This window comes from Leuciscus leuciscus (assembly GCF_965113295.1).
Source record: "Leuciscus leuciscus genome assembly, chromosome: 21".
Classification (NCBI taxonomy): Eukaryota; Metazoa; Chordata; class Actinopteri; order Cypriniformes; family Leuciscidae; genus Leuciscus; species Leuciscus leuciscus.
The window spans coordinates 22,766,264-22,782,177 of NC_138745.1; the positions used below are offsets into that span (position 1 = coordinate 22,766,264).

General features: G+C 37.7%; 1 protein-coding gene across 14 annotated transcripts in view; it reads left to right on the forward strand.

The window, feature by feature from the left end:
- Nucleotides 1-15,914, forward strand: part of svila (supervillin a) — a 62,306-nt gene that overhangs the window by 6,839 nt on the left and 39,553 nt on the right. For 8 of the 14 annotated variants that reach the window (XR_014201208.1, XM_082152325.1, XM_082152332.1 and 5 more), the window contains exons 4-14: nucleotides 1,418-1,478; nucleotides 1,973-2,121; nucleotides 2,823-3,504; nucleotides 4,215-4,298; nucleotides 9,204-9,929; nucleotides 10,410-10,577; nucleotides 11,139-11,173; nucleotides 12,498-12,562; nucleotides 13,275-13,411; nucleotides 14,264-14,359; nucleotides 15,331-15,616. Coding sequence is in view for 13 of the 14 variants with exons in the window: in XM_082152325.1 (XP_082008451.1) it covers nucleotides 1,418-1,478; nucleotides 1,973-2,121; nucleotides 2,823-3,504; nucleotides 4,215-4,298; nucleotides 9,204-9,929; nucleotides 10,410-10,577; nucleotides 11,139-11,173; nucleotides 12,498-12,562; nucleotides 13,275-13,411; nucleotides 14,264-14,359; nucleotides 15,331-15,616 (2,489 nt within the window). In the remaining variant the exon portion in view is untranslated. The remainder of the gene's footprint in view (nucleotides 1-1,417; nucleotides 1,479-1,972; nucleotides 2,122-2,822; nucleotides 3,505-4,214; nucleotides 4,299-9,203; nucleotides 9,930-10,409; nucleotides 10,578-11,138; nucleotides 11,174-12,497; nucleotides 12,563-13,274; nucleotides 13,412-14,263; nucleotides 14,360-15,330; nucleotides 15,617-15,914) is intronic. The other 6 variants (XM_082152329.1, XM_082152330.1, XM_082152335.1 and 3 more) reach the window with 5 other exon arrangements.

Sequence of the window (15,914 nt, forward strand, 5' to 3'; positions counted from 1 at the left end):
TGTTTATCCCCCCCCCCCCCCCCCCCCCCCCTTTCCAAGTGGGAACTTGATTTAAAACATGACAACTTGAACTCACTCATGCTGTGTTATCTTCAATGCATTGTAAGTGTCTGATTAAGTTAATACAAATATGATCAATATGATTAATTGTTCTTATTGTTCTGTTTGTTTTAAAGAATTAAAGGCATTTATTTCACTTATTTTATTTATAGCTGTCTATGAAAGAGGACAACTAAAAGAAAGACTCACTACTGTATATCAGTGCAAGTACAAGCGGTGAAGTTAGTTTATACAGTTGATAAAGGTATAGAGAGAGAATTGAACATTTTAGCTCACATGTAGTCATTTTATAGCTTCATCTACTGATTCTAAAGTGTATTTATATTACCTTTATATATTTATTCATTTAAACTGCGTAGTAATTGATGAACTAAAATTGTACGTGTGATCGATTAAGGGTATAATAATTAATTATATAAATAATATCTAAATCATACAAATGTAGTATTCTAAATAAGCATTACTAAAAGCCAGACGATTTTCTTTAAAAATCATTTGCTATGTAGTGACCTTTAATTTGGAGCAGAAATAGGTGGAGTGACTTTATCACATCAGACATGTCACTTTGCTCCAGATTAGCTGTGGTTAGCCGTGGAGCGTGAGTTATTATGGCGATAAACACTGCTAAAAGCCAAACCACTTTCATGGTGCCTAAAACCCAGGTTGGCGCAAACTAAACTGAAACATACCTGGCTAGTAGCCAACTAAACTGGCTTCATGGTATAGGCCCCAGGCTAAGGAAGCACTTTTAGTGTGTCGTGTGTGTACACTTCAGCCCATGATGAGTCCCCTCTCAATCACTTCACTGGTCACCTAGTGACAGGACACAGTTGAGTGTCATATTTCCGTAATGCTGAAACACTCACTGAGGATGCACCCATGATTGGCTAACTTTTGTGGAAATGCAGCCATTCTCCTAGCTAATGTCAGACGACTTAAGTGTAAGCAGCTTTTGTTTCAGATAACACACTGGACTCCTGTCACCTCGACTATTATTGGAAATGTCACTGAAAGGACATAGCAGTATACTGTACTTACTAGGCTGCAGGGTTAGTGAAATACATCAGATGCATCATGAAACATGACTTGGTATTAAATACAGAAAAGCTAAATTATGTAAAAATTGGATTACAATCCAGTTTTTAGATTGTGCTCATGTTGGGTGAAACATTGTGCATCTTACAGTATATAGTGAGCTCTGATTGCTTTGCTTACATTTCTGAGTAGAAATATCACAAATACATGATATAAAGTACAATGTTTCTCTATTTGTAATGGTTTGATTTATCCTATTTATCCTCCTTTTGTCTCTTATTCTTTTACCCATCCATCACTTTTCTTTTCTTTTTCTCTTTAGTCTCAGAATTAAGGAAACGTTTTGAGAGTATAAGCACGAGTCAGAGTTGGGACATGAACAGGTGAGAAGTTAAATCAGTCTAACAAAGCATGCACAGCCAAAGTTCAGTTATTGCAGGTGTTTGGTGAGAATAACATAATCACAAAATTGTCTTCTTGCTGTTATTGCCAAAAGACACTTTAATTTTCCTCCCACCACACACAACGTCTCAAGCTTTATGCTCTACATCAGACTTAAAGTAGCATACATACCCCACAATAATTAATGTATAATAAACATTTTTGAAGGATCATGTGACTGCTGAAAATTCAGCTTTGCCATCACAGGAATAAATTGCATTTTAAAATATATTCAAATAGAAACAGTTATTTTAAATTGCAGTAATTTTTCTAAATATTACTTTTATTTTTACTGTATTTTTAATTCCAAAATAAATGATGCCTTGTTAAAAAACAAGAGACTCCTTTCAGAAACATCCAAAACATCTTTTGAATTGTAAATATATGTTTTTCCTAGATTGAGAATTATCCTTAACACTACCACTCCTGTTTATAGGAAAGAACGAATTGCACGGCGTCTGGAGGGAATCGATGGTGATGTTCTCCAAAATCTCCCAGGCTGTGACGGTCTAGTAACCAATCGAATGCTAGAGGAGGACACTCCTAGATATACCCGTGCAGCAGACACCTGTGACCCCTGTACAGGTGAGAATTGTGCTTATTTTTTAATAGATTTTTTCACTCCTCTATAACATGAATGAGAAATTATATACACTAAACATCTTAGGATGCACTCACACTTGGCGATCTGGCGCATGTGTAGGCCCGGAGCACGGAACAGCTACTATTCGTGTGCGCTACTATCATTATTACGACAGCAAACATCTTCTATTACTACTTTGATGGTACATTTTTAATTAATTTGAGTATTTTGGGTCTGGTTCTCACCTTGTTGACAAACAGGATTTGTAGTTTGTGAGTATAGCTGCAAATTCCATCAAAGTCTGCTGCCTCCATAATAATCTTCTGATAAGTGCAGCCCAATAAAGTAAAAATCGCTGCGTGGCATAAATGATAAATCCATTAGACAGTCTATTTGCGAAAGCACTTTTCTTCAAAAGAAAAAGTTTTATCGTAAATGACGTAAGTGTGTTCCGGTTCGGAGCATTAAGTGCAATGTGAGTGCAGGCTAGCGGGGGAGGGGGGACAATCGCGCTTGGGCTCAGTACAAGACAACCGCGCCTAGTGTGAGTACACCCTTAATAATAATTATATGGTGCATTACCGTGCATATCAACACGCATGATGATAGGTTTGGGTTGATTAGATGGTGTTCGGTTACTTAAAGTTAAAGATTTGGGCAAATTGATTTAGTGTAAACTGCCTTCTTTTCTCTCTCATCGCAGTTTCTCTTCAGCACTATAGCAAAAATGACCCAAACTTCCCAAATCCGCACAGTGCAGAGGTTCAGTCCAGAACCCACACAGTCCAACCGGATTCAGTCTACAGCACTGGCTCCACTCATGTGGCTGAGCTGGACTCTAAAGCTGAAAGGATTGCTCGCTACAAGGCAGAACGGCGCCGTCAACTAGCAGAGCGCTATGGCATTTCTCTGGATCAGGAGACAGAAACCGACTATTCCGCTCGCTACTCCAGAACCTCCAGAGAGCCCGACAGCTCAGACCGACAACACAGGTCAAGTGTAGAAGAAGACAGAGTGGAGCATAATGCTTACACCACCAGCCATCATGTAGATAGGGCCAGCTCTCACATTCACACCGATCCAAAATACAGCAGAGAACGCACAGACTCCATCTCTGAGCGTGAAAGGATGATGAATCTGGAGAACCAGAGGAGGGCCCTAGAGCGGAATAGACTGCATGAAAGTGGAGGGGTTGCACCTAACCCATCTGCATATATGGATGTGTCCGGGTCTGCCAGGGTTCCAGGGAGGGAACCAGGGGCGATGGGGGTGCCCAGCTCGCCTAATACAGGCCGAAGGGCCATGATGCCATCTCCCAAACAGGGAGCATCTCCTGGTGATCTGTTTATTGAGCAGCAGGCTCACAACATCCTTCAAAGACACGGGTGAGTCTTAACACGCTAGCTGTTTCTTCTTCTTTTTTTGTCTCTCCAACTTACAGTCACCAAGTAAAATCTTAATATGTCAGTTTCTTAATTTTCTTCTATTATTCTTAATTTTTTGGGGGAAAGAATGTTGGCTGGTATTCCCCTGAATCTGTCTTTCACAGGTATTTCCCCCAAAAGAAATCCGTCAGTTTGCAGGATTTGGCTCTCATACAGTTAGGAGTGTTTCTACAACTCCTTAAAGATGGGTGGGCTCAATTCAGTATGAAACATTAGCACTGACCTTTACTGTCATTTGGCAGCTGTTTCTTATTTGCATGGGTCAGTGCTTTGTGTGATGCTTTGGATTTAAAGTGCTTGCCAAATTAAGCAACAAAAGATTCCAGCCAAATTTAAATTCCCAACATTAAGTCAAGCCAAACAATTACAAATGAATATGATAAAGAATGATATTCAGGAAAGACCCAGAGCCCATTCATAATGTCAGTATAAAGTTTGATTGGTTAGATAATGTCAACAAATGAGGACTTGGCCTTTAAAACCCATTTCCCAGCAAGCCAGACTTAATTTTCATAATTTATTTGAGGCCCTACTCTCTTTTCAGGAACCTGGTTTCTCTTAAGTTTTTCCCCCTCTTTTTTTTAAAGTCCCCTCTCTATGCATAAACCGTTGAGTAGTTCACTCTTTTGGGTGTTTCTCAACTGATTTAGCTCCCGTAGCCAGTCAGCCAACCAATGGTCACTTCAGACTGATTCAGAAGGAGACACCCTCTCTCCAATCAACTGGCCTTCCAGGTACCATACATTTGGGATTTATGGGTGTGTTTGACACCCTTCACTTAACAGTGGTCCCACCTAACTTCATGGCCCTATCTCAAACCATCCTCTAGTCCTCCTGTCCAATGAACGTTTTTGTTGGAATGGGGTGAGAGTGACAATATGATAGGAGTCATGTGTTTTCTAGTGGTTTATTTGATTATTGTCTATTTGGAATAAAAGTCTGGTCCACTTTGCTGGTTATCCTAGCTAGGGACCACACTTAGTTTGGAAGACTGAGACAAAGTTGTAAATTAAGAAACTAGTGGTTAAGTGATCATTGTAGCAACCTGGTTTTACAAAGAGCTTATAAAAAAGTGCAAACTAACTCTTTGTAAATAATATGCATCAGACAGTTTGAGGGTGTGCTGTATGATGATGAAATCAATTCCATTTGAATTATTCTCTCTTGCCATTTTGATCAAAAGGCCAGTTTCAAGAAAAATAAAAAAGGTGTAATTATATATATTTTTTACATATAACTATAGATATATAATACCGTTTAAAGAGTTTGAGGTTGAAGAAATTCATTCTGATAAATTTAATGCACACATATTTTACTGTTTTTACTTAATTTCTTAATCTAATGAATGCAGCTTTGGTGAAAATGTAAGCATTTTAAAACTTTCAAAAACATTTTTAAAAATGTTACCGATCCCAGATTTGGATTAGTAATGTATTTAAAAAAAGAAAGTGAATATGCAGAGATGTTGTGATATGTATTATTTTTGTTATACATTGTTCAAAATCTGAGGTGGTACCTCAAATAGGGCCTAAATATGTTTAGTCACAGGGGGTTGGCTTTAAAGAAAAGGTTGGAAACCCCTTGTTTAGTCTGTCAGGTTGTTTGGAACCAGCAAGGTAGAGGGCTTAGGGAGTGGTTTTGAGTTGGGCTCATCATCTCAGTAACAAAATTGCCATCCTCGTGCACATTTCTACCACCCATCCCATCCACACTGTTAATGAGTGCTGTGGGTTTGAATTTGATCATTGAACATTCAGACCCTTTTGTTGCAGTGTACCTTTAACTTTTTCTAATATACTTTATTCACAGTCCACTGTCCAATGAGTCCAATGTGTGTGGTTTATCCCTACATGGCAGGTTTGGTTCTCATATTGCTTTTCAGTACCTGGTTGAATCAAGCGTGACTTGAGTTTGTGTTTGTGATACTGTGGTGAGAAAATTGTTGAGCAATGAGTCACCAAACTTGACAAGAATGTAAACGCAGATAATTTGGCCTGCATTAGCTCAATATGTCAAATGGAGAGCGTGATAACTTGGTTAGTTATGCAAAACACCAGAGCCACATTTTCCTGGAATCATTTCACATGCAATTTGTGTTCCCATTTCGCACCAGTTTTCTCTATTTTTGCCCCATTCTCTCATTCTAACTTTTTATTATTTTATGTTCCTCCCCAGACTTTACTAGTCTAGTGGTTTATTTACTGTGGGCTTTTTCCTCCTCTGCAATTCCTTGTCACTGAATGTCTGCTGACATTGACAAACCCAGACATAGATAAAAGAGTTATATAGAGAGAAAATAGAGTAGCATAGGCTCTCCATCTCGAACCTCATCCCCTGAATCTGCAGAGTATTTGCACAAGCATAACCTTCTAAATATAGTTTATTTTTGTTATAGTGAGCAAGTCTGAGATATAGATGCTTTTTGAGTTAATCTAATTTATCATAATTTATTTGTTTGTTTGTTTGTTTGTTAGGTTCCCCTTTGGATGTTTCTTGCAAATGTCTAAAGTTAATGTTCATAGTTAATGTTTAAAGGGGTCATGAACTGAGAAATCACATTTTCCTTGAGCTTTTGACATACAAGAGGTCATCATACTAAACGAATATCCTGTAAGTTTCAGAACTGAAAACTTCCTTGTAAGTCCAAAAACTGTTTTTATTGTAACCAAGCCCAGCAAATGACGCATTGGTGAAAGACAGCCTCTGCAGAAGAAAATCAATGCCTACTTCATCATTGCAACTTTGGCCCTGCCCACTTGCGTGTTAGTGAGAAGACTAGGAGAGAAGAGTGATACAGGATCACTGGAATAAAAATAACATTACCATCCAAAGGATCCTAATGCTAGAGAAGTGGTTATTTATTTTCAACGATGTGAATGTCTCAGTTGAGCATTATTTATATGTATTCAGTATGTTTCACGGTGGATTCTTTGGTAGATTAGTGGCAATTTCGGTGCAGGCTTTGCAACTTTCACGTTATGGACTCAACAGTAATGCGACCACATGTTAAGTGACTGTTAATTTTAATGCCTGATCTGTGACCAGTGATTCCTGATATGTATTGATTCATGTAGCCTACAGTCCTTTGTCAGTAAATCATATTGTCAGTAAATCAAACCAGTGACTAAACGGTCAACTTCTCATTGTTTCTCTTAGTATGATGAAAATATCTAATATATTTTTTTTTTCAACTTTTTATTTTAGTTTTATCATACTATAAGAGAAACAAAGAGAAGTTTACTGTTTAATCACTGGTTTGATTTACTGATGATCAAAGAACACTCCCTTTAAAATCGCTGGAGCTGTCAATCAAAACGCGCAAGTTTATCATTGACTGAGTTTATCTCGCCAAAACTCCCGTTATAACAAAATCCCTTTTATCTATATTCTTTGGTTATAATCAACAAATCTCTTATTTACACTGTGTTTGCACTGTTAGTTATGATGAAAGTATTCGTTAGTGTGCAGAAATCGTGTTGCAATGACGATATCACTGCATTCATGCGCTCAACATGTCTGTGATCGGTTACAATGCTCATCACTGCAACGATCTAAATATAATGCCATAGATCTAAGTATAATGCTATAATCAAAACTGTTCACGATTAGTTAACCTTGAAAGCTGTAATAATAGTAAAAACGTGCTAAAAGTTTGAGAGAGTTCCGCTTGTAATACTTGCTATTTTAAATACAAAGATGTCAGCCAATCACAGCAGTGGGTGTTTACACTGAAGTCTCACAGCAGACACGCCCCTTAAAACGGAGCGTTCAAATCAGAAGGCCAAAATCAGGGTTGGAAAATTCCTTTTATTTCTAAATTATAAAAATCATACTAACATTATAAGTGCACCCCAGGAAACATTATAAAACAATAAAACAATGCAGTTCATGACCCTTTCAACAGAAATTGTCTCTTCTGTCTTTTATATTTGTTTTTACCGCACAGTTACATTTTATTTCAACCACTTTTTTTCCTTTTCATGAACCATATACCAAACATACTTTTTGGCTGCATTTTGTTACAGCCATTTTTCTAATTTAGTCTTGAAAATGCAGTCCACTTAGAGGAGGTTAAAAACAGTTCACATGACTCAACAATTACAGTGCAGAGCATGGTTTCACTTAAACAGGGTTCCAGAGGAGCTCAGCAAGAGTGCATGTTACCATATGTAAAACTGAAGTGTGAGTGTACAGATGGCAGCCGTCAAGCTTGAGTCAGGAGAAACAGATTTTAGCAGCTAGTGGAGTGTGGAATATATCTCATAAAAAGGTTGTGATGTGTAGAGGGTTGGGTTGCTTAAAAAGTCTGTTTTTAACACTATTGTAGCTCTCAGCTAATGGAATTTGAGCTTTTAATTGGGTGAATGGGTGGAAAAGAAGAGTTAGACACCGAGAGTAACCCTGAAATAAACAGACGTCTTTTAAAAGCATTATAGGAGGTTTTCTTTGTGATTTAAGTCTCACTTCACTGGTAGTGCACTAACTGCAAAATGTTTTGGATGAGAGAGTCTTTTGCCTCCCCCTGCTGAGAGCATTGATTCTGCTGACCTAAACCTAAAGAGCCAGTCATCACAAACTAAGCTAGTTTATCAGCAAACCTCTCTCATCCAGCACGTAATAAAACGCTGTGTAGTGTGAAATTAACTGGGTGTTAGGATGCCCATAGCTAGAAATTTACAGGGAAGAACCCACCTTTATGTGTCAAAATGTTGAAAATGGTTTGAGGATCATAAATATACTTATGTGAAATCCTCAAAGCAGAATCTGTTGGATTTTGTCATCTAAAGAAGGGGGGTTTTCAAACTGCGGTCCGGGGATGCCGCAAGGTGATTGGGGTCCACAGAAAATTTGGGAGAAAAAAATATTTACAAATATTTGCTTTAAGCTGAAATTACTTCTCTTTAGGTTTATACGTCAAGGACTACGGATAATATATTTTCCCATGTAATATTTTTATTTAATTTGGACTTGATATAATATGAATATAAATAATAAAAAACAAATATCAAAGCTAATTTTGCAAACAACATGTTTTCTTTATATTTATTTTTCCTCACACAGTATAAATGGCTCATTATACATGAAAATATAGTTGCTTTTATATTATAATAATGGGATCCCTTGCATAGGGAACATCATATATTAGGATCTTTCGCATCAAATAGTAAGAAAAACCCTGAACCAAAGAACTAACCTTTGTTTATAATGTTTTGACTACAACCTTACTTTTAAGATTGTTTCAATATGGTTATTTGTTTTAATATGTATGTTCTATGTTTCATATCACGGTTGTTGTGTCTTGATTTTCTTTTTTTTACAGTGAGCGCAACAATTTTTCACATGGTTCTACTTATTTCGACCACTGTGAAAACATCCACTTTGACACACTTTGTGTCTTTTTTATTCCAAATACTGTCAAGGTTGCTTTTAACCACATTCTAATAAGCACAAACCATATTGAGATGCTTCAACTGGTTCTGTGGCTTAAGGGTTGTTTTGGTTGGATCAGACTCTTTCCCTTTCACTTACTTCCAGGCCAATGAAACGGTTCTATTTTTCAATTTCTTTCTTTTGCTCAGTCAGTGAATATTTGACTACATTTTATTCTAAGTAACCAACCCTTTTCTCTTCTTCTGAAGAATCCGAGTTAGGGAGAGACTGGCCCGTGACGAGCCATTTCACAGGGGTCAAACAACAGAGGTACCTGCGTACAACCAGTTTCCCCAGGCGTACCCTCAATATCACCCACACACTCGGACCCTCCCTGATGCTCCAGCCAAGCAGCGGCTGACCCACCCTGGGAAAGAGGAACGCCATGACCTGGGGTTCCAGAGCTACTTTTCTATGGGTAGTGAACCTGGTTCCAGGCATAAACTAGAGATTCAGGAAGTACTTGAAGAAGTGGAGGGAAAACAGAATGTGAGGACAGAGGGGCTACTGCGGAGCAAGAAGGCCGTTTTACCCTCTGAGATTCGACATAAAGAACGGAGCACAGAAGAGGGTGTTGTAGATGACCCCAGAGGGTGGCGTGGAGGTCGGTCAAGGCAGGAAGTTTACACAGAGCATGTGTCCCGTCTTCAGGCTGAAGAGTCTATGCAAGCAAGAGCTCGAGAGGCCCACAAGCGGGCTGACGCTAGCTGCTACGCCCCAGTTCAGACCTCCAGAGGAAGATATATGCCAAATTCATCCAAACCCCTGGATGTTAGAAATGTCCAAAAGACAGTTTTTCAAGAGAACCCCATCCAGGACCCAGTCAGAGAGGCTGTGCCCAATGGCGATCACCTATCCCATGATGCCAGGGTTTCAGTGGCCAAACTTCGCCACACCTACCTGGAAAGTGTTGCGAGTCCCCGGAAAGCCGAACTGTAGGTGGTGGTACATTATTATGCATCGACTTACTAACCTGTCTAACATTGACGATTAACAATCAAAATCTCATAATGTAATTGCTCTGAGAATTAAATGAAGGAAAATACCGTAATATTGCTGAGGAATCGCTCATTCAGAGCAGATAACCAGCAGAATTTAATGCTCTATTCCTTTAGCTATCATGCTGCTCAGCTTGACTAGTGTGCACTGTCAATTAACCATCTCTTCCTGTCTTTTGTCTCACCTTGGCTTGGCATCCTTGCCTTTCTAGAGACAATGTTGGATGTTTATGCTAAATGTGCTGACAGAATAATTCTTAACCACTTTTGATGTTTGTTTTCAGTAGTTCATTTAACCCACTATGAGGATGCTCAGATGAATAGTTCATCAAGCTTTGGTGTTTTGCTCTATATCATGCCTATGCACCTGCCATTCTTCAATGCTGCCTCATTCAGTCATGCTTTGTGACATAATAGGGCAGAAGAGCTGCCTGTGGTTACAGAGGCACCTTGGAGAAGTGAGAGGGTCAAAGATCGGTTATCTCGTCGCCCTTTGCGGTATATATGTCCCACTGAGAATAGAAAGACATCTGAGAGGTTTAGAACTCAGCCAATCACATCAACTGAGCGTGAGCAGTTGGACCGGTAGGCCTCATGAGTAGATTTATGCACGTTATTGTGGAGTTAGCCTGGAGTGCACATTAAAATTACACTTGATGAAAGTCTAATAAATTGTTTTTGGTAATAACCCAGAAAACTTTGGTCTGTGTCATGTCTAGTTCTTTTTCTAACGGCACTGTATTTACAAATTCACTGATTAAAGTTAGCTTTTGGCTTACTATCTCTAATGCTATATAATACACACGCTGTATAATGTTTTTATGTGTAGTGGATTCTAATCCAAATGTTTGGTCAGTGGTTTTTATGAAAGGTTCTTTGTTTGTTTTTTTCCTCCTCTTTTGTTTCTGTGGCATGTGGCGAAATCTATAATTCTGTCTAACGCTGTGGATTAAGCTGTTCTGATGTGTTTTCTGCACCTTCCCACTAGCTGCTGTGTTTTCCTGATTCCCCTTTTCCTAATACGCTGCTGCATTTGCTGCAATTTTTTTCCAAATCAGCTGGTTGATATAATAATTTTCCAATCCTTACCGATCTGTTTAATTGTAAGACTTTAATTGTAAGACTTTTACTTTTTGTTCTCTTTAGGTCTTGTCCAAGCCCTGAACCACTAAGCCCTGAGGGTAAGTCTTTTTGCTTGCATACACTACAAAATCTTTTTTTCAGCATGTTTTCCTATTTTGCCATTTTAAAATGGAAAGTCACTCTAGCTAGCTTTAGATGCTGTCTTAGATTTATTATGTGATGGTGCAGGATGACGCAATTACATTACGTAACTTTTGCATTTGTTTCATATGTGCACCACTGTAATATAAACAGATAATTTAATATTACATACAATAAGTTACTGTTAATCTGAGTCTGAACTGACTAGGAAACATTTTCACTTGGAAAAGCTTATGGAGACATGGCACTGACTTTAAAGATAGCTCTGCCAAACTGCTTCTGTTTAGAGAAACCATGAATACTCCAGAGAGCAGCAGACCTACTTTTTGGGGCCTCTGGATCTGTTAAAACTAGTACTGTTTTGCTTTTCTAGCCATACTGTATGTGTAAGCAGTGTCAACTTGCATCGCAATGTAGTGTTCACTGAAACAAACATCTATACCGTTCAAAAGTTTGGGGTCCTTAAGATTTTATTTTAATGTTTAATACAAGTCTTTTCTGCTCACCAAGGCTGCATTTATTTGATAAAAAAAAAATCAGTTAAAAATGCAATATTGTGAAATATTATTACTATTTAAAATAACTGTTTTCTATTTTAATATATTTAAAAATGTACTTTATTCCTAATATGCTGATTTGGTGTTCAAGAAACATTGTAGAAAACATTTTTAGGACTCTTTGAAAGGACAGCATTTATTTGAAATTGCAATCTTTTGTAACATTATAAATATTTTTACTCACTTTTATCAATCAATTTAATGCTTCCTTGTTGAATAAAAGTATTAATTTCTTAAAAAATAAAAAATAAAAATCATACTGACCCCAGACCTTTGAACAGTTGTGTGTTACTTAAGGTGCTGCCTCAAGGAATATGCTTTAAAAAAAAAACATTCAAGGATCATATTACTGTTTTCCTTGATATTTGTATATACATAGTTAAGTGTACTATTAGTAGTGTATATTAACTGATTCAGCATTGTAAGTGGACCTCTGGCTAAAAGTAAAATGATGAATTTATAAGCCCCCTTTTAGTGTTACAGTAGTCACGCAACGCTTTTTATCAATGTAATACATTGCATTTGGTAGATGTATAGCATTTATTTTGCACTGTTGTGCCTTTAAGGTTAAACCTCTGAAATCAGAGCAGAGGAGAAGCAGAAACTTGCTTGCGTAACATTTCTACCATGTGGTTAGCATTGTGTTGTCCTCTGAAAGTCAGGGGGTTTCATGAAATAGTTCTCATGAAAAAGCTTGACTCATCTCTACGTTCTGTTTTTCCAGTGGATGAAGAGAAGCTAGATGAGAGAGCAAAGCTGAGTGTCGCTGCCAAACGCTCTCTCTTCAGGGTATGTGGTGCTTAAGTATGTCTGTACCTCTGTTTCAAACCCTGAAGAGTGCTGCTGCTCTTTCTGCTGGGGATTTATTTGAAACTCTCTTCATTGGTATCAACACCATCAATGGTCACTCATATATCGCCCCTTACGTAAAGCACACATTAAAAATAGCCTTTGGGTTCAGAACATGTTATTGGTGTCTAACAATAGAGGTTATGCGCAACAAACTTCTGTATTCTGTAAAACGGGTTGTATCGTTTCCGGTTCAGGCCTTTTGTATGTGCTTTGTTAAAATAGAGCTGTTTTACTCAAGAAACCTTCAAAAGTGAGCAAAGAGGAGCATAACCAATGTCCATCGCATATGCAGATTGATATCTAAAAGTTGTTTTTGTTTTTTGTTCTCACTAACATATTTAATTCAAATAAAATGGCACCAATAAAAAGAACTAGGTCTCAGTACTTGTACTCGGTTCATATTGCTGTTAACATTTTATTCATTTTGCATTCCAAGAAGTGTGTAAAGAGGACACACCTCAGTCAATTTACCCCAAAATTATTAACATTCCTTTAATATGACATTTGAAACTCCAGAAGAAAATGTGACCAAAAACACAATTTAGTGAGTCCAGCAGAAGGGACATTTCTGATGTGATATACATGTACATATGTACATATGTTTGTTATTGTGTAAAACTATTTCTTATGAAGTCTTACTATTTCTTAGGAGCTGGAGAAGACTTCAGATGGTTCAGTTCTGAAGGCATGGAGCCGTAATCCTGCCATTGAACGGAGGTTGAGGAGAGGTCAGGATCGCTCCCGCACTCAGCCGGTCACCTCAGAGGAAGTGGTCATTGCTGCTACGTAAGTTCATACTGTATGTGACCCGTTAGATCTTTCAAGTGAGGCAGTTTTTAAGTTAGAGGGGGAAAACTCAAATGTTTACATTTGTTAGGTTCCACATTTACAGTCAATATGAAAATTTGGCAAGATATACGGTAAATTACCATTCAAAAGTCTGTAAGATTTTTTATGTTTTGAAAGAAGTCTCTTATGTTCACCAAGGTTGCATTTATTTAATCAAAAATACAGTAAAAACAGTAATATTGTTTGATTCTATTACAATTTAAAATATCTGTTTCTATTTTAATATATTTCAAAAAATCTGTTATGTCAAAGCTGAATTTTCAGCAATGTTACTCCAGTCTTCAGTGTCACATGATCCTTTAGAAATGATTAATTTAGTGCTCAAGAAATGTTTATTATTATCAATGTTGAAACAGTTGTGCTGCTTAATGTTTTTGTTGACCACATAAACAACTGTTTTTTGGGATTTGTCAATAATTAGAAAAATTAGAAAGAACAGCATTTATATGAAATAGAAAAGTTTTGTAACAATGTAAGTTTTTACTGACACTTTTGATCAATTTAATGTGTCCTCGCTGAATAAGTGTACATTTCTTTCAAAAGATAAAAAATCTTACTGACCCCCAAAATGTTAAGCATCTTACAACCATGTATCTATAAACAAATTAATATGGCTTCAGAACAATTTGTTAAATGTACATTCTTCTCAATGCTATTTTTTCCTTCATATGTCTGTCCCTTCCTTTTACTTCATGTGGTGTGTATGTATTTCTGATCTGTTTTCTTCAGTTTCCTTCAGTTTTTTCCTTTGTCTCTGTTTCTTTGCCTCCTCCTCTGTGTGGTTTAAAGTGTCCCTGGCCACTTGTCACAGTCCGCGACTGTACAAACCTCTGTAGCGCGTGTTCCTAGTCACACTGTACTCAACAGCTCTGTGACCAAATTCAGGTACTCAGAACACGCATATAAACACTCACATGAGTGTGTGTGTTATACAGGCATAGTCACACTTACCAGTACTAATGATTGTCACTGAGAGCATGCTGAGAGAATCTCTGTAGATCCATGCACCATGAGAAAAGTGTAGCCTTTGCTGAATAAAAGTATTAATTTATATTTAAAAAAATCTTACTGTCCCCCAAATTTTGAAGGGTAGTGTGTGCTTGTCAAAGAATTGTGGTTTATGTAGGAAGACAGACGTAATTAAGAAGCAGCACCCTCTTGTGGTACTGTCAGGCCAACACAGAACATTTGTCTAAGTCATGCTTAAATTTACCTTTAGAATTAAGAGTGAGAATTAGCACACCCACTATTTCATGACTACAAGTACTTAATATTATATTAGCCACAGATTTGTATACATAAGGGAGTTGTTAGTAATGCTTTGTAAAGTCATGAAATAATAAAAATCCATCAAAACTAGGTCTGAATGGCTTGTAAAAGTATGTGAGACTGCTGGGAGGGATTCAAGTCATGCCACTTTTGTGTTTTTTTTGCTTCATCAGACGCATGTTGAGCATATAAAACAGCATGACGTGTTTGTCTGCACATGCTACTATAATATTAATACGAATATAATGAATTATGCATGACAATGTTTAACAGACATGTATTCATTTGTGTTGATAAATGGACTATGGAATGAACAACACATCCAAAATATTGCCAATTTTTCTTTGTGGTTACATTTATAGTACTTTATTCAAGTTGTTACATGAATCACAATTGCTTGTATAGTGTATATCCATGCATGTGTTTTTAATCTATAATATGTAACTTGATAACATTGTGTCGTTTCTTTATTACTATCTTTATTGCACATGGTAAACAGTCATGCCGCCTAGCCCAGGTGATGTAATGAATTTCATATGAAACGCATTGAGTGTTCCTGAGCAGTGTGTTGTGGATGTGTCATACAGTTTGCAGGCATCGTCTCGGCAAAAGTCTATGGTGAGGGAACAAGCCAAAGAAGTTCGGCTGGCTGAAGAGGCGGCAGGGACAGATCAAGCTCGCCATGCATCTCCAGGGGAGGATGGCCAAGAGGAACCAGACCTTTCCACACTCACTCTGGCAGAGAAGATGGCACTCTTCAATCGCTTAGCACAGCCTTCCAGCCACGGCCCTCGGGCCAGAGGAGACACTCGTGCACGCAGAAACGGCACTCGGTACCAGACTCAGCCAATCACACTTGGAGAGGTTGAACAGGTACGTACCATGTCTCTTCCTTCATTGAATAATTAAACCATGCTTATTCATGTTTCAAATGAGAATTGTATCAGTTTAGTACTTTACTCCTCATGTAATTTAAATCATTAATCATGACTGGTCATGAAATTAAGCACAAATGGGTGTGGACATGCTTTTGGCCATATAATGTATGTCTATTAAATACTGGAGGTAAAGAGAAAAGACAAAAAATAAATAGACAAGCAAACAAACAATGAAGCTACAAAGCCAGTCAGACAGAAACCGACATAGCCCAACAAATGCATATCCTGTAAGA